This window comes from Eleutherodactylus coqui, chromosome 3, assembly GCF_035609145.1.
Source record: "Eleutherodactylus coqui strain aEleCoq1 chromosome 3, aEleCoq1.hap1, whole genome shotgun sequence".
Taxonomy (NCBI): Eukaryota; Metazoa; Chordata; class Amphibia; order Anura; family Eleutherodactylidae; genus Eleutherodactylus; species Eleutherodactylus coqui.
In genome coordinates, this window is record NC_089839.1 from 174,498,236 (window position 1) to 174,516,119 (window position 17,884).

The following is a 17,884-nucleotide window of genomic DNA, read 5'->3' on the forward strand; positions in this document are numbered from 1 at the left end:
ATTATGAAACTGATAATTTTCAATGGTTTCCTTCACATTTGCGATGTTTTCACTCATGCGATGTTGCGAGAGAGAAAAAAATCGCAGCATGCCCTATTTTTCTGCATTTTGCATTTTTTTTATCTCCCATGTTTCCCAGTGGAGCCTCCTTTTTATCGCATCACAAAGCATGAACTTGCAATTTTTGTGTGAAGTGATGCGTTTTTAACATTGGAAACTCCTATTGACTTTCACTCAAAAAAATCACAGCAAAATCGCGTGAAAAAAAACACGAGAGAAAATCGCAAACGGCAGTGATGTTTTTACGAGGAAAAAGCTGAGCTGCCGCTCAAAAACTGCATGGGAAAAAAAAAGTCGCAAATTTCCCACGATTTTCTCATGGCGATATCAGAATCGCCAGTGTGTGGGAGCCTTTACTGTGATATCAGAATGATCATGGCTGCGCACATCTTATATTAGGTATCATGTAAAGATGAGCGAACACCAAAATGTTCGGGTTCGCGTTATTCGAAACGAACTTCCCGCGGTGTTCGGGTGTTCGTTTCGAGTAACGAACCCCATTGAAGTCAATGGGCGACTGAAACATTTTTGTATTTCGCCGATGCTCGCTAAGGTTTTCATGTGTGAAAATCTTGGCAATTCAAGAAAATGATGGGAACGACACAGCAACGGATAGGGCAGGCGAGGGGCTACATGTTGGGCTGCATCTCAAGTTCACAGGTCCCACTATTAAGCCACAATAGCGGCAAGAGTGAGACCCCCCCCCCCCCCCCGCACTGTCAGCATAACGATCGTTCTCCTCTGCCACAGCTGTAACAGCTGTGGCAGAGAAGAACGATGTTAGCCCATTGAATTCAATGGAGCCGTCAATACAGCCGACTCCACTGAATGCAATGGGCTGCCGGCGATCGCGGGATGAATTGTCGGAAAGGGCTTAAATATATAAGCCCTTCCCTGCAATTCATCCAGAAATGTGTAAAAATAAAAAATATATATATACTCACCTGGTGCCGGCAGACGGAGTTCAGCGCGGCAGGCTGCAGTTCTCCTGAACTGCTCTGAACAGCTGTGAGTAGTATTCAGCAGCCGGGGATTTAAAATCCCCGCCTGCTGAATAAGATGCCTCTGATTGGTCACAGCCTGACCAATCAGAGGCCAGTCCTCACTCACACCCATTCATGCCGCCGGCCCCATTGAGCGCATATAGAAAAGATTTCTCAGGGAAGAAAGTTAAAGTAACCCGAACATCCGAACATCGTGTGGTGTTCGTTACGAATAACGAACATCCCGAACAACCTAATATTCGCCCGAGCATCAAGCTCGGACGAGTACGTTCGCTCATCTCTAGTATCATGCTTTTTCGCCAATAAATACATTGCATTCCAGATCCCTTATTTTCGTACTCACCGGCTTGTTTCCTTGTTTTAGGTTCTCAAAAACAGATTCAAAACTTTCTCTGAAATGATCTTTCAGAACGTCCTTTAATAAGTTGTAGAGCCAAGATCTGTCCTTGTCATCGACTAAGCGGTCATAAAATACCCGCAAGACTTCGTGAACAAACAGTCGCACCATGACCCGTTTATTCTCCACAGAGTCTTTCTTGATGAGTAAGCACCCTTGTACGACTCGTGAGAAATCCCGCAGATTAAACGTATAATGGGATTTAGCCGGGGTGGGTAATAGGTTTGCCATGGCTTTCTTGTAAACCTTGAATTTCGATAAAAAATAAAGAAGGCAAAAGTTAAAAGCTTGGATAGAAGTACAATACAGCAATACACAGCGGGCCTATAGCTCCGCAGAATCTAAATTCAGTATTTCTCACCTCCATTGTGCCATTGACTATTTGGTTTCCAACAGTAAAGAACTCTGGTGCAAAGTCGTTGTTTCTTAAGTGGAAGGCCACTACAGCAGAGAAGATACGGACCATAGTCTCATCACTGAAGGCATTTATAGTGCAGATATTAAAATGACGCAAGAATCGAGGGGTAACTGCGTTTCTTCCACCGCCGGGGGGACCCATTGCTGCAATTAGCTGTATATCCACCAATGAGATTTTCGAGGTGTCCTTCAAGTCATACCTTAAGGTTGTGAACAGGTGTTCTTAGTAGACAGTAGTACAAATAAGCAATAGAACAAAAATTAACTCAAGCTTATATAATTTTGTAATTACCAATTGCCGTGATCGAAGAACTGACGCAAGAGCTCGATAGGTGGTTGTGCACCATATTTTTCTAATGCTGGCATGTTCATATCATCCACAAATATGACACATTTCTTCCCCATCTGCGGCCCGAACACACCTTTGCGTCTTTTATCCAGTCTGTCCATGACAATATTCTAAAATGGTTATAGCAAAATTAATAAGACCCAAACTACGTTCAGGTAGATTCAATAGTATTCTGAGCACTACCTACCCCCAAATATACTACAGATATACAACCAAATGCAGATGATTTTTGTATCAGAGATTCTAGCCATAATATTTGGGAGGTTGTCTCATGAAAGCTGTCCCTATCATCAGCTAGTGTGCTGCAGGTCCAGCGTCAGAAGATGCTTTCAGCAGAAAAAGCTGCAGTTAGCCAACCAATTTGCCCTGCAGTGGCGGCTCCATGGGAAATGTTGACCCTAAGTAATGTACAGTTGGCCATAAACCTTAGATATAAGCTCTCGGTCAGTCACTCAGCCGAGTGTGCATGTGTTCTCAATAGGTAAAGGGTAGTAAACCGATGCAAGACACCTCTGCCAATGATTTATGTCCCTCTAGAACAAAGGATAGGGCATGTTAAAAACCAACATGCCCGATCCTTCTCATTTTCGATATCTGCCATTGGAAGAGAAACGGGATACTTCCAATCACATTACATGGCTGATCAACTTGCATCTGATGTGTATGGCCAACTTACAATGACCCATGAGTTACACGGATGGTCTGGAGTCATCAAGTTAGCCTTTTGTTGTTACTGCTGTCTTCAATGGCTAATAGAGGGGAATGCCAAGAAGCATTCTCCCTTCTATGACATCCTAATGACACATGTGGAAAAGGGATGTCTTTATAAGACAACCCCTTTAAGTTTGTAAGTGTGTGGTGCTAATGCCCTATGTAGAACTAAATAATGACAGATAGCATGGTAATAAAAACAAGACAAACCTGAATCTGATTGGCACTCGTTCGAGCAGAGAAGTTGATGAAGAAGGGAAAGAACTTATCTTTGTCCAGATTGTTCATTAGTTTGTCCTTGACATAAACAGATTTACCTGTCCCTGTTGGTCCCACAAATAAGAGTGGTCTAAGGAAAGGAAAATGGTTTGTTAGACTACCATAAAACCAAAAACCTTCGCAGCAAGTAAAACCACAAATTTGAATAAAAAGCAAACTAAATGCAATTTGTTCCCCATAACATACGTTACTTGTTGCATTTACAGTAAGTGACAAAGTTCTTTCATGAGCCAAGGTGGCTACAGGACAATTAAATTCCCTGGGGTTGCCCAGCGCACATCAGAATATAAAGGTGTTCTTAGAGCTGCCTGTGTATACTATAGACAGAATATAGGCTATTGTAAAAAGCAGCCTGTATTCTGCTAATGGGCTCACAGGGTACTGGTGCCTAACTTGCTAATTCCTCATAGTTTCCCAGCTCGATCATCAGAATGGTAGAAGTAATTCTGATATAGAATGAATAATTGTTGTCAACACTATTTTCTAATATATAGGTGTCAGTTCATCACAGAACATTTCCTCCCATAATAGGCTACTTACTTGGTATATCTAATACACATGTCCATGAGGAAGGTGTATCTAACAGTATCCATAGTCGGCACAATGATGTCCTGGATTTTGGTGTTTTTGTCCCACATGGTTGTGCCTTTGATAAATTCATTCCAGTGAACCCAGCGGCCCCGGCCTTTAAGCTTCAAAGAACAAAAAAAGTTTTAAAAGTTTCAAAGAACCACTTCAGCAAAAACATGTTTTTCATCAATGCAACCCTCACCTGGTTGCCTGTCACACTCTGGATGTCTTCTGTGTATAATGCAGTCACTTCCGTACAGTGGAGCCCCCTATCTGATACTTATCAAACACCATCTTCATGTTTAGATTTCTTCCTGCCTTCTCTTTCTCTATGACGTGCTAACAATCCCATGACGCATCAGCACAGCATCATGTGACTTGCTTGAGCAAAAACCCACATGGCCTACCGGGAGGATGGTGTGATTATCATCACCCTTTATATTGACCTAAATAAGCTAAAGACTATAAGTATACAGTTAGAGAGGATGAACTGTCATCACCTTCATTATAACTGTGTGACAAGAATCTCGAATCATCATCAGTAACTGTGATAGGAGTTTCTGTCTCTCCTGTGAAGGACATGTGTGGTACAGTCCATACAGTTTAATCATACAGGAATTCTGGCGACTGAAATGGTGATTCCTGGAGAGAACACATAGATAGATAAGTATCTATAGATAAGGTGGTCAAAATGAGACAATGTGACCCAGCTGAACCCAGAAACTACAGAAGTCTTACTTCTATTGTGGATAAAACGTCTGAGGATTTTCTAAGACCTGCTATCCTGGAGACCTCAATGAAAATAGCTGTATAACTCCATATCAGCTTGGGTTTATGAGAGATCGCTCCAGTCAAACCAACCTGATCAGCTTCTACAAGGAGGTAAGTTCTAGACTGGACCGAGCAGAGTCATTGGATCTTGTGCATCTGGACTTTTCCAAAGTGGTTGATGATGTGCCGCATAAAAGGTTTGTATATAAAATGAGAATGTTTGTTTTGGGCGAGAATGTGTGCAAGTGGGTAAGTAACTGATCAGTGATTGAAAGCAGAGGGGGGTTATAAATGGTACAGTCTCTGATTGGGTCACTGTTACGGTACTAGTGGGGTTATACATGGGTCAGTATTGGAGGGGTCACCATTACTAGTTGGTTACAACATGTGACAGTATTGGGCCCTATTCTCTTTAATATAGAAGGATTGGAGAGTAAAATAGAAATATTTGCAGATGATATAAAGTCTTGTAAAGTTATTAACACAAAAGAGGGCAGTATACAGTTAAGGCCCTTTTACATGGAACAATTATTGTTCAAACAAGCGAAAGTGAACAATAATCACAAGTCAACAACTGACCGATGACCGAAAATCATTCGCTATTCATTTGTTAGCAAACATAAAAACCAATGTTGGCTCGCTCACTTGTCGTTTTGGTTTAAATAGCAATTGTTCAGTCCCTCTCATTTACTAAGGCCTCTTTCACATGGGCGATGCATATGAACAAAAAATAGCTGTGACCAAGTCAAGGCTACAATTCGCGTTCTCACCCATTCACACAACCGACTACAGCGTAATGCCAGAAAAATACACCGGAACCCCCAAAATCCATTGGCTGGCAGAAATCCTCCTAAACACTTCTAATGCCTCAATAGAGGCACCTGCATCTTTTCGCAGCGCTACATGGTGCTAAATTCCGTCCAGTTCCCATAGGAGTCTATGGGAGCCACCCGTGTATATCAGTCGAAAAATTGGGCAATACCTATCTTTTCCGGCCGCGTATAAAATCGGTCACTGTATTTGGCTATGTATGTCCTATTTTTGCAGGTTTGACGATATTACGCAGCTAAACATTGGCCATCTAAATGAATGCATTGGAATCCAATGCTTCAGATGGTCACGATTTTTAGCCGATATTTTATCGCGGCTAAATAGCTGCTTGAAAACACTTGTGTGAATATGGCCTTGTAAAAGAGACTGACCGATTCTAAACAATTTTCACTTGAACGAGCCAATGATGCATTTGCCTGCTTAAATAGGCTGCACTGCATGAGAGCGAATGAGTTAGCGGTGACATCACTTGTAGAGATGAACGAGCATACTCGCTAAGGGCAATTACTCGATCGAGCATTGCCCTTAGCGAGTACCTGCCTGCTCAGAAGAAAAGGTTCGGCTGCTGGCGGCGGGCGGGGAGCTGTGGGGGAGAGCGGGGAGGAATGGAGGGGAGATCTCTCTCTCAGTCGAGTAATTGTCCTTAGCGAGTATGGTCGCTCATCTCCAATCACTTGCTCATTCAAACGAAAATAGGCTCAACTAAGAGGATCCTAAGAGGGCAGAAGAGTGGCAAATAAGGTTTAACGCTGATAAATATAAAGTTCTGCAAATGGGCAGAGGAATACAAGTCACCAAAAAATCTAAAATTGCATTTTATTCCTCCATCTTCAGCAATGTTTCAAGCATATTGGTCTTTATCAAGCTTGAGTATTTTTGATTCTTTTTTTGCATCTGATTTGCTGTCACGGCTTTCTTAGTAAACTGGGATGTAGGTTCTGTGGATTCCTAGAACCTAGTGATTGTACATTTCCTGCCTGATTGCTGTGTACAAATGATTGTGCTGCTGGTATTCATTTATTTACATTGAATATATTTGACATTTTCAGGCCAAGAAGAATGACTCAATGGTTAACGTTCTAACATTTGAGAGCTGCACCTCAGTAGTGTCTGGCTTTAGGAAAGCTTTTTACCTCATACATATAGTCATAGACCAGGCCTTTATCATCGAATGGACATTCCCATTTCCCCACCGATGATGGAACAGGGTTCTGATCGTTTTTTCCTGAGATAATTTCCTTCAGAAATGCATCAAACGTAACTCTGCTGTCGGTGTCACAGCAGCCGCCAATGGACCAAACCAGAGAGAAAGCAAAACAGGCCTAGTGGGTAAAAGGAGGATATCAGATGTGAATCTATATACAAACTAAGGTCATAAACAGTTATGGCTCAGGACTAGGAAGAACACGGATACAGAAGAGTGAAACAGTCTTGCATTGTGGGAACCTGAGCAACACTGGTGCAGAATTCCTATGGTTTCCTCTGCAGGATACTGGTGTCATATGTCAACACTGGAAGCTAAGGGTTGTTCTGGCAAAGCTGAAGGTAATGCCTCAGTCACGCCCCTAGCTGCCGATTAGCTCCTGGTCTCTGCTGTCCCGTCCCTACTGTTACTTGCTGGCTGACAGGCTCCTGCTTTGTGTGATTGTGCCGTCTTCAGGGCTAGACCCTTAGCTGCTGCATGTCGCTCCGGCAGTGCCACAGACTGTGCTCTTCCTCCTGGCCGGCCAGTTACTTTGCGGCTGACAAGCTGCTGTTTTGTGGGGTGTTTCCTGTATTCAGCAACGGCCCATCCAGATGGGAGGCCACCGGGGAGAGTGTGACAGCGGAGTCGGGAGCAGACATGGGAGGCGGGCGGCCAGACAGTGGCACAGCGAGGTTGGTACAGCGGCGACAGGAGGTGACATGGGAGCCCAACGGGGAAAGTAACAGTTGGGCTGGGAAAGGCCAGCGGGAAGAGTGACAGCAGCATCGGGAGTGGACATGGCAGGCCGTCGGGGAAAGTAACAGCAGGAGGTGAGCTGGAAGCCTGTCGGGAAAAGTTACAGTGGTGCCGGGGAGGCCGGTGGGGCCAGGAGCGGAGATGGCAGGAGGAGAGCGAGGAGATGTGTGAGCTGTCAGAGGGGAGAGCCAGTACATGTGTCTCTGGGGAGTTGTGTGTGTGGACGTCAGCCAATCCACTGCTGTGGGAGTGACCTGCCCGTCCCCTGTAACTCAGCCCGGCCAACCCATGTCTCCACCCATACTTCCGGTGGAGACATAATGCACCAGTGCCCCTCTGCAGTCCATAGACAATCTGGTAGAGTAAGTAACCTTCGAAGAAAACTATACCTAGTTTATTTCTTGGATACAAATCTCTACTTTTGACAATAAAAACTGCATAAAAAAACAGCATTGTGAGAGCAGTAAATATGTGTTCACTTTTTGTCTTGTATTCTACTTATATGCTTCAGTATGTTATATCATATTTTTGTCATTTTCCATTACAAGAAATTTGCAGATGTACTAAACTTTGATTATTAAACAACTTTAGACAAAAAATCCAGACTGGTAACCTTGACGTTATCAGCACCAATTTCCCAAAAATATGTTCTGTTTTACTTAACGCTATAAATTGAGACGCAGCCCTAATAAAGACATGACAGGTTCTAATCACATTTGTTGCTGTGTGTGATTTGTGAGCATTCTCGAGCTTCAACATTAACTCTAGCAAATTTGGCCACCTGAAAATATACCTGGAGTGTGGATATTAAGGCCTATTTAGACACAACGATTATCGCTCAAAAGATGTCGCTCAAACGATTTTGAGCGATAATCGTGTCATTTACAGCGCAAGATGATCACTCAAGATGAGCAATCACCTTGCGCTGCCAGCAGAGGATGCAGGGGATGTCCCCGCTTGTCTCCTGCATCCAGATGTTTTCTGCACGGAGCGCCCGGCTGTTATACAGCCGAGCGCTCCATGCCAGGTACGGAGAACAGAGCTGGACCGCTCTGTTCTTCATACCCAGCCTGTCATCAGGGAGCGGGATACAGCTGAAACAATAGTATCAGCTGTATCCCGCTGTGAATTCCTGATAAGGCTCATCGTCGTCCTTCAGCACGCTGAAAGAACAATGAGCGAGGGGATAACGAAAACTGCACGATGTAAGTGCAGTTACACACAACGATTATCGCTCAAAAGAAGGCTTCTGAGCGAATTTTGAGCGATAATCGTTGTGTCTAAATGGGCCTTTACGCCAATAGATTGAAATACAAAATATGAGCGGGGTCTCAAAAAGTTTGTCTGGTTCTTTAAGAAAACAGGAGGACAATTAGCACTAAAATATTTTTGTTTTTGCAAGACTTTACAATAAAATTCACCTTTTAAAAGGAGACAGTACATAGGAAAGCACTACATATACCAGCATGTGCATTGTTCACAGTGTGCGTAGGATGAGCAGATATTCCACTCACCATGATCCAAATACGAATGTTCTTATTATTTGGATCTTCTCTCACCACATCAAAAAGCAGCATTTCCAGTAATCTTGTGAGTGATACGACCACATTGCTATTGCTGGTTGTCACCAACTCCTGTGAGACATAATGTTATAGTCGTTTGAGGTATAGTAGCTCTTACTGTAAATCCATCCAGACACCAATAAAGGTGAAAAATATTAACAGATGTTATTGCTTTATTAATGAGAAATAAATTAACCTGAACATGTGTTTTTAAAAATGCATTATTTTATGCTAGTTTTAGGCCACTGAAACAGAAAACAGAGTGTATATACAAGTAGACCTTTTCAGCAATATAGTGTGTATCATTTTGCATAAATGACTCCCGTTATATGTAAGAGTCAATGGCAGAATGAAAAAGATAATACTGTCCAAAAAAAGGAATTTGTTACGACTCATCCAGGACAGACATAATTGATTGTTCTAAAAGGATGGATATACACACAATATATTAAAGTGGAGAACACAAAATCTAAATAACTAAACCAAAAGTTGGGGAAAGAGAAATCTAACCCTAATAAACCATGCAATGAGACACTAACTAAAAGCAGAGCACTTGCCCTGATGAGGGCGACCCCACATCAGGAAGCTGGGCTGACCCTGACTCTTTCTAGTTCGTAAACAGGAACAATATATGCTTCAGAGAATAACAAGGGATGCAGTTTAGATGGAAAACAACACACAATGAACCAGATGTATCGTGTTTCTCCAAAAATAAGCCCTACCCTGATTTTTCTCCACCTCCAGGAAGCGATGGCTCTGATTGGCTGAGTAGCGCTCGAGAGCCAATCAATGCAGTGCTCGATGAACCAATGCGATTGCTGTGATTGGTTCATTGAGCGCTGCATTGGTTGGCTGAGCAGAAATCTAAGAACCAATCAACAGCTATCATGTTGTGGAGGCAGGATTTATGAATTGGCCAAGCAATGCCATGGCTCAGCCAATTCACAAATCTGACCTCCACAATGCAATGGCTGTGATTGGTTCTTCGACCACTGCATTGAGTGGATGAGCATGGCTCGGGAACCAATCAGAGCCAACTCTTTCTGGAGGCAGAATTTATTAATCCTGTAACCAGGAGGTGGTCTTCTGCAAGCAAGCTCTGGGGCTCCGGGGAGCAACATGAGGACCCACACCATGCCTGCTAGGTAAGTATAATAAAACATCCCCTGAAAATAAGACCTTGTTCCTCTTTTGGGGCAAAAATTAATTAAGATAGGGTCTTATTTTCAGGGAAACACGGTAATAAAATCAAAGTGCCATTTGTCCGTGAGTGACTGTGTGAGTTACATGCTCCGCCCCTGATCACATGATGGAGACATCATCAAAGTTCCTCAAACATAAAACATGCAGAGCCTGACAGCAGGCGTGTGCTTACAGGACCTGTGATGATGTCCCTGTCATGTGATCAGTCACCTGGGCTCTGTGTTTTTGAGTGAGTTACATGCTCCGCTGCTGATCACATGGCGGTGATGTCATAACAGGTTCTTCATGCTTGTGCAGATTATGGGCAGACTACATCCCCTACAATCCCCTGCGGCCTCAGTTGCTATGGAATACTAATGACCACCTGTCTGTAAGTGAGTGATTGTGTGAGTTACATGTGAAGATGCCACCATCATGTGATCATTCACCGGGCACTGAGCTCTGCCCTTGATCACATGATGGTGACATCATCACAGGTCCTCCCCTTTACAAAAAACCTGCAGAGGTGGACAGCAGCCATGTGCTTACAGCACCTGTGATGATGTCACCGTCATGTGACCAGTCATCTGTGTGGGAGAAGTCCTGGGTCACATGACCAGGGGATGATCAGTGTGTGCAGGACTCTGCTGTGCTGGTTGTAATCCCTGTTGTATGGGATGAAAAATGTATGTAGCAGAACTGTATGTGATGTGTATGTAGCAGAGCTGTGTGTGACATGCATGTAGCAAAGCTGTGTGTGTGACGTGTATGTAGCCGAGCTGTATGTGTGACATGCATGTAGAAGAGCTGTGTGTGTATGTGACGTGCATGTAGCAGAGCTGTGTGTGTGACTTGCATGTAGCAGAGCTGTGTGTGTGATGTGCATGTATCCAAGCTGTGTGTGTGTGACGTGTATGTAGCAAAGCTGTATGTGTGACGTGCATGTAGCAGAGCTGTGTGTGTGATGTGCATGCAACAGAGCTGTGTGTGTCTGTGACATGCATGTAGCAGAGCTCTGCGTGTGTGACGTGCATGTAGGCCATCAATATCAGACTAGTAGAAATCCAAATCCTGGCATCCCCACCAATCAGCTGACTTAAGTGCCTGCAGAGCTCCACTAAGCACTGTGCCCTCTTTAATGTTCCCCATGCTTAGCTTTGTATTTTTCATAGCGGCTGTGCCTGGTACTACAGCTTAATCCCATTCATTTAAATGGGTCAGAGTTGAAATACCATTGAGAAAAGCCATACAGCCATTGAGAAAAGTATGGAGCTGTACCTAGTAAACAGTGAAAGGGATGCAGTACTCTACTGACAACACAGCCTCTTTGATCAACTGATCAAGGGGTGTTGGAAACTAAACCCCTATCAAGTTGATACTGATGGTTCATCCTAAGGATAGACCATCAATATTCTCATCCTGGAAACCCATTTAAGACTATGAATAACATGACACAGTCTTGCTACATTGCAATCTAAGTGTATAACAAACCAAGGAACAGAATGCTACTAAAACAAAAGCATAATAAAAGGAAATGAATACAAATCTTGGGTAGTTGTGGTTAAATATAGATACACGGCTCTATTCATTACGAGACCTTTGGGACCCTCATTTTCATGATCGGTGGAGATCCCAATGGTTGGATACCCCCTGATCAGATAGTTATCTGCTATCCAAAGGATAGGAGATAACAACATCATTTTGACAACTTTAACTTTACACATTTGTGCAATGTACTTACAACAAAGAAAAAAGTATACATTAACATAGAATTGTGAACAGCAATGCTCACCTTGCACTGTTTCCTGATGAATCTGAGTGAAGGCTGGATAAGCCATTTAAAAAGTTCTTCAAGAAGAGCAAGGTGTTCTTTAGTCTTCAGTGGATCGGGAACGGTGTTAAGCCAAGACTTCACTAGTGGACCCCAGCCCAATTGTTGGGGCTCCAGATAAATCATACCACAGCGGCTTACAGTGGCCGGCTGGGAAGGTAAATATAGACAGTAAGGTTGAAATAAGACATGTGCCTATCTTATTAACTGACCATCATGTTGCGCTGATTCAGAAGAAGAAAAAAAGAGACCATATGAAATAGTTTCCAAGTGTCTTCAAGTTCAAGCTATTCATGCATTACATTGAGAGTCATTCATCTGAATGGCAGCCATGTAAAACTACATTTCTCGTACAGCGGCCCCTGCAGGGGAAATGCCAGCTGGTGGTAGGAGCCGAACCTGTAGTAATAAGCTGATAGCTGCAGCAGCTGCCATATGAAAGTGATGGTCTTGTGGAGAGAAAATATAGTAAACAACCAAAAAAGTCCAAAGTGTAATATCCCGCTTGCCGTTAGAGTCACATAATGTGAATCCCGTTCTCACAATCTCAAATGCAATAAATTGCAGACAATTCTTTGCTTCTCCATTTTCAAAATATACAAAGCTTTTTTCACTGTACAGTATATAATTGTATCAATCAGCAAGCCCGGATAATGGCGAACAGGAGAGCTAGCATAGAGGCACTCTGGCAGCAGCGACATTTCGGGTAACCTCCCCCTTCCTCCATCATGCATGCCAACCACCCTTTTACATTACGTAATAGTCACATGACATCTGTTAAAACCAATAGGAAACCCATATACATCAAATCTTCTGATACTTTATAGGGAAAATGTCCAGGCAAATGTTTTTAAAAACATGGAGAAATGGAACCTTCTCATGTTGTGATGAAAGGACCAATGGTGTAGTATCCTACAAATGGTAGAAGGATTTACATAAAGGGTTATTTCACTTGGAACAGGCAGGGATTATCTGTATACTGCAGTATCGGCAAACTAGTCGATTTGTAAATGTTAGGCTAAGGACCTCTTCCCACAAGCATATGCGCATACTGTTTTTGCGGAATGAACTACGCTTTTTTGCATGTGCATCGGCATATTTTACTGCACTTTTTCTGCACTTAAGGCATGTGCTTTTGTGCGCAGCAAAAAAATAGGCACAGATTGAAATGGCTAATTGAGTTCCAGATGCAGGGGGTTGGACCCGATGACCCTGGAGGTCCCTTCCAACGCTACTATTCTAGGATTCTATGTGTTCTTTTCCTGGCAAATGCAGTGTTTCATACATCTCCTAGCGCATTATGTGTACATTTACGCATATCCATTGACCTCTAGGGGGGCTTATGGTGCGCAAAAAAAATAGAGCATGCTGGGGGGGGGGGTTAATGACTATAATGTGCAGGAAAAATATATACGCATGTGAACAAACCCATTGAACTCAATAGGCTCTATTCTCTGTGTACAGCGTGCGCATATTTTGCTCGTGCAAATACATCCGTGTAAAGCTGGCTTAAATGAACATTGGTCCGCAATTAAATTATATTCTCAAAATGTGAATAATAAGTTGAAAAGTGATGAGCAACATAGCGAATTCGGCAGTGAGACAGTTCTTTGAAAAAGGGCATAAAGTGTTTGTAGCTATGTTTGCATCTTTATAGCTATGATACTGCACTTTGTTTATGGGAAGCTTCCCACCAGTGAGGAAATCATCGATAGCAAACTATTTAACCATAACAGACTAAAAGCCAAACCCAAGGTCACAGCAACGTCTGTTACAGAACCCCAATATGCTGCTGATAACGTAGTCTGTGCTCATTCAGAAGAAGACCTATAAGTCACTTTAAACATCTTTGCAAAAGCTTACACAAAGCTTGGCCTCTCACTGAACATCGAGAAAACCAAAGTGCTCTATCAGCAGGCACCAACTCATCTGGGAACTGGGACCCCCGGCCCTCAAGCGCTCAATTTGGGGGTCAGCTGTTACCAACAGCACTGTGAATTTCGAATGGAGGGCAAAAGGGAGAAACGTATTAAGAGAAAAGCACGTCAAGCCAACCCTTGTTGGGACTGTCTTCCACTTGGAAACTGATGTCTCCACTGCGAGAGAACCTGCAGATCAAGAATTGGTCTTTGTAGTCACCTACGAACCTACAGCAAAACCCCCATACCTGGAAGAGAATCACGAGTGATAGCCTATGAAAGTGTTTGATCTAAAATGTTTGGTTTGGGAAGAAGTTGTAGTTGGAGATGACGCAAGAAAAAATAGGTTGCGCCAAAAGGCAAATTTGGGGGATTTTTAGTCTTGATGCAATGGCCCCAAAAGGTTGAAAAGAAATTTGTAATTTTGAAGTGTTTTTGTGAGATCACTGATTCCGCTAATACTGCGCTAGAAGAAATGTATTATCTGATTTGATGTATATGTATTTTCTATTGTTTTTAACAGGTGCAATGTAACATACATTGCGTAATGTAAAAGGCTGGGGGGGGGGGGTGCCTGCCTGAGGGAGAGGGAGGCGGTTCCCCAAACATTGCTGCTGTCGGTATGTCTTCACGTTGGCTCTCCTGCCTCACCATTAGCCAGGCTTGCTGCTTGAACTGAGCATTTTATGGTGAAATTTTTTTTGTAGATTTTGAAAATTGAGATAAAATACAAAGCGATGAATTTAATACAGTGTCTGTGATTTATTGTATTTGAGTGAATATAGTAAGTCATCCCTAATTTATGCCTCCTCCAACTAAATAACATTAATTAATAGCCAGACGTATAACTGTACGGCAATCTCTCTTATAGGGTGATGTAAACATACCGATGCCTGGGAAAGGTCCATTGTTTCAAAAATAAGACTCATTTGAGGTGACATCTGAATGATCTCCCCACTCATCAAGCAAAGCTGAAAATAGAAAGGAATAGGTAAATACAACCGAAATTGTGAATAAATTCATTTTTACCTAGTCCTATGTTTAGCTTACAAGGAGCCTCACTATTACCTAATTAAATGCTAATTATAAGATGTCAGTTAACACCTTTCCCTTGCAGCCAGTTTTGGCCTTCCTGACAAGGCCCCATTTTTTAAATCTGACACGTGTCACTTTAAGGGCTCCCGCACACTGGGGAGAGCGATATCAGAATGTGATTGACCTCCCGATATCGCTCTCACAATCCTTCTTGAATCCCTGGATGTGAGGCATTTACGCAGGTAAACAGCCTCCCATCCCGGCAGGGCTGAAGGAATCTCCTGCTGTGGCTGTCACAGCCACGGAAGGAGATAGTGATCTTCTCCTACTTTTTCCAATGGGGCCAGCAGAAGCAGCGCCAGCCCCATTGGAACCAAAGGCAGAGGATCGCGATCCTCTGCCACTGCTGTGACAGCAGTGGCAGGGGACTCTCCGCAACAAGGATTTTTTTTAGGGGGTCTAGGGGGGTGGGCTTGAAATATAAGCCCTACCCCGAAAATAGTCCATAACTGTAGAAAAAAAAAATTTAAAATAAGTATACATCATTTTAGCAGCGCTGTTATCTCCAGCGAGTCTTCTTGCAGATCCCGGCACTCTTCTTCCGCTGCTCTTCTGGCCGAGGATTAAAAAATCCCCACCTCCTGAAGCGCTGCCTCTGATTCGCTGAGCTCTGTGACCAATCAGAGGCAGCGCTCAGCTGTCATTCAATGCAATTCAAGGTGATGTATTCTTCTTTTTTATTTTTTTTTCTACAGATATTGATGATTTTCGGGGTGAGGGGTGGGGGAATGGCTTATATTTCAAGAGTGTTTTTTCGTGATATTTTATGTTAGTGGTGAATTTTGGTCAATAGGTTTATTTATTTAAAAAAATCCTAAATTTACAGAAAAATTTACAATTTTCAAACTTGAATTTTTCTGCTTGTAAACACCCCCTTGCGTTTTTTAACGCTGCGATATCGCTGTGTTTTTTAACGTGATTATCAATGGGACTTTCCAATTTTAAAAACGCATTACAAGTTTGTTCTTTGCAATTTTTATGTGATGCGTTTTTAACATTAGAAAGTCCCATTGACAATCGCGTTAAAAAAACGCAGCGTTATTGCAGCGTTAAATAAACGCAAGTGGGTGTTCATCCTAAGGCAGATAATTATCATACGATGCAAATTAGCTAATATATAACATTCACCATATGTGCTCTGTATGTTGGTGCCATTTTGAAAACATCTTTTTATTTAGCTTGGACATCAGAATTAGTGTAAATATTTTTCTAATTCTGATGAAAATATTTAAAATCTATTTTTTAAGGTACCAATTCAGGTCTAAAGTGACTTTGAGAGGCCTATATATTAAAAATCCCCATAAATCACTGCATTTTGAAAGGTGCACTACTCAAAGTTTTCAAAACAGTCTTTACGAAATATATTAACTCTTAAGTTTTTTCACAAAAACTAATGCAAGGTGGAGGATAAATTTGAAAATTTAACTTTTCTTGCAGATTTCTGATTTTAAGAATATTTTTCTCTGTAACACAATAGACGTTATTAGATAAACAAAACATAATATTTATTACCCTAAATCTGTAGTTTTAAAAAATATCCCACATGTGGCCCTAGTGTGTAACGTGACTGAAAGACAGGGCTCAGAAATGAAGGAGCACTGTGTGGATTCTTCCACTTTCCAATCTTTCATCGTCATATTCAGAGAACCACCATTTTTGTATTAAGCCATCTATGACGCTGTGTGAGGGCTTGTTTTTTGCTGGATAAGATGATGTTTTCATTAGTATCATTTTAAGGGCGTAGAAATGTTTTTGATTGGTTTTTATTACATTTTTTAGAGACGAGCTCTCCAAAAAAACGCAATTCTGACATTGTGTTTATTTATTGTTTTTTGGAATCCGTTCCCGGCGCTTGATTTTTGGGGACGAGTTGCCATTTTCATTTGTACCATTTTAGGATGTATGTGACTTTTTGATCATTCTTTTATTGTGTGTTTTTGGAGCTGAGGTGTACAAGAAAACCGCAACTCTGACATTGTGTTTTATTTTATTTCTTCGCCATCAGCTGTGCAGTATAAATGATATATTATTATGTGATTCATTAGGATTCTAGCAATACCAAATTTATATAGCTTTTTTTTTAGATTTTACTACTTTGGGACAATAAAAGAATTTTCATGAAAAATATTTTTTTTTGAACCACCGTATTCATAGCGTTATAACTTTTTTATTTTTCCGTCTATGGATCTGTTAAGGGCTCCATTTTTTGTAGGAAGAGTTGATGTTTTCATTTGTAACATTTTGGGATGCGTATAACTTTTTGATCACTTTTTATTTAATTTTTTAGGAAGGATGATCCAAATCAGCAACTGTTTTTCTTATGGCAATGTTGTTTTTAACTGTGTTCACCATACTGGATAAGCAACATAATGATTTTATAGTATCGATTGTTATAAAAGTGTCAATACAAAATTTGTGTGTTTTTTTATATTTCAATTTTTCTAATAATAGTGTTTTATTGAAAAATGGCGCTTTTCAGATTGGGAGGAGCAGGGTTTGCATGTGAAAATGCTTTCCATTATGTCTTTTTTTTACCAAATTTGTTCGTCCAACAAGGAAACTTGAAGATATAATCCTTGGATCAGATATACACTACACTATACATGTAGCACAGGGCATTATCTGACATTGTCAGACGGGCCATCATGCATGACAGACCCGGAGGTCATAATCTGACCTCGAGTTTCCATGGCAACCATCAACACCATGTGATCTCGTCACGGTTGGGAAAAGGAGGGAGCCCTCTGCCTCTCCAAATCCTCTAGAGGCTGCTTTCTGCATAGACAGCAGCATCTAAAGAGTTAAATCACTGGGATTGGAGCTAAGCTCCATCCCGGTGGTTGACGCAGGACTGTGGCTGGGAATTAAAGCTGTGATCCCCTCTGATTACTTGGGGCTGAGCTTCTCAGCCCCATGGTAATCAGCGCTGTACACATACAGCGCAATGAGGGAACTGTTGCATGT

The 17,884-nt window shown here is 42.0% G+C and overlaps 1 protein-coding gene across 2 annotated transcripts in view; it reads right to left on the minus strand.

The window, feature by feature from the left end:
• DNAH12 (dynein axonemal heavy chain 12) overlaps nucleotides 1–17,884 on the minus strand; it is a 133,483-nt gene that overhangs the window by 55,231 nt on the left and 60,368 nt on the right. For both annotated transcript variants that reach the window (XM_066596565.1, XM_066596564.1), the window contains 9 exons: nucleotides 14,713–14,796; nucleotides 11,868–12,056; nucleotides 8,846–8,965; nucleotides 6,523–6,711; nucleotides 3,758–3,909; nucleotides 3,149–3,287; nucleotides 2,171–2,337; nucleotides 1,823–2,078; nucleotides 1,408–1,707 (listed from right to left, as the gene is read on the minus strand). In XM_066596565.1, the coding sequence (XP_066452662.1) occupies nucleotides 1,408–1,707; nucleotides 1,823–2,078; nucleotides 2,171–2,337; nucleotides 3,149–3,287; nucleotides 3,758–3,909; nucleotides 6,523–6,711; nucleotides 8,846–8,965; nucleotides 11,868–12,056; nucleotides 14,713–14,796 (1,596 nt within the window). The remainder of the gene's footprint in view (nucleotides 1–1,407; nucleotides 1,708–1,822; nucleotides 2,079–2,170; nucleotides 2,338–3,148; nucleotides 3,288–3,757; nucleotides 3,910–6,522; nucleotides 6,712–8,845; nucleotides 8,966–11,867; nucleotides 12,057–14,712; nucleotides 14,797–17,884) is intronic.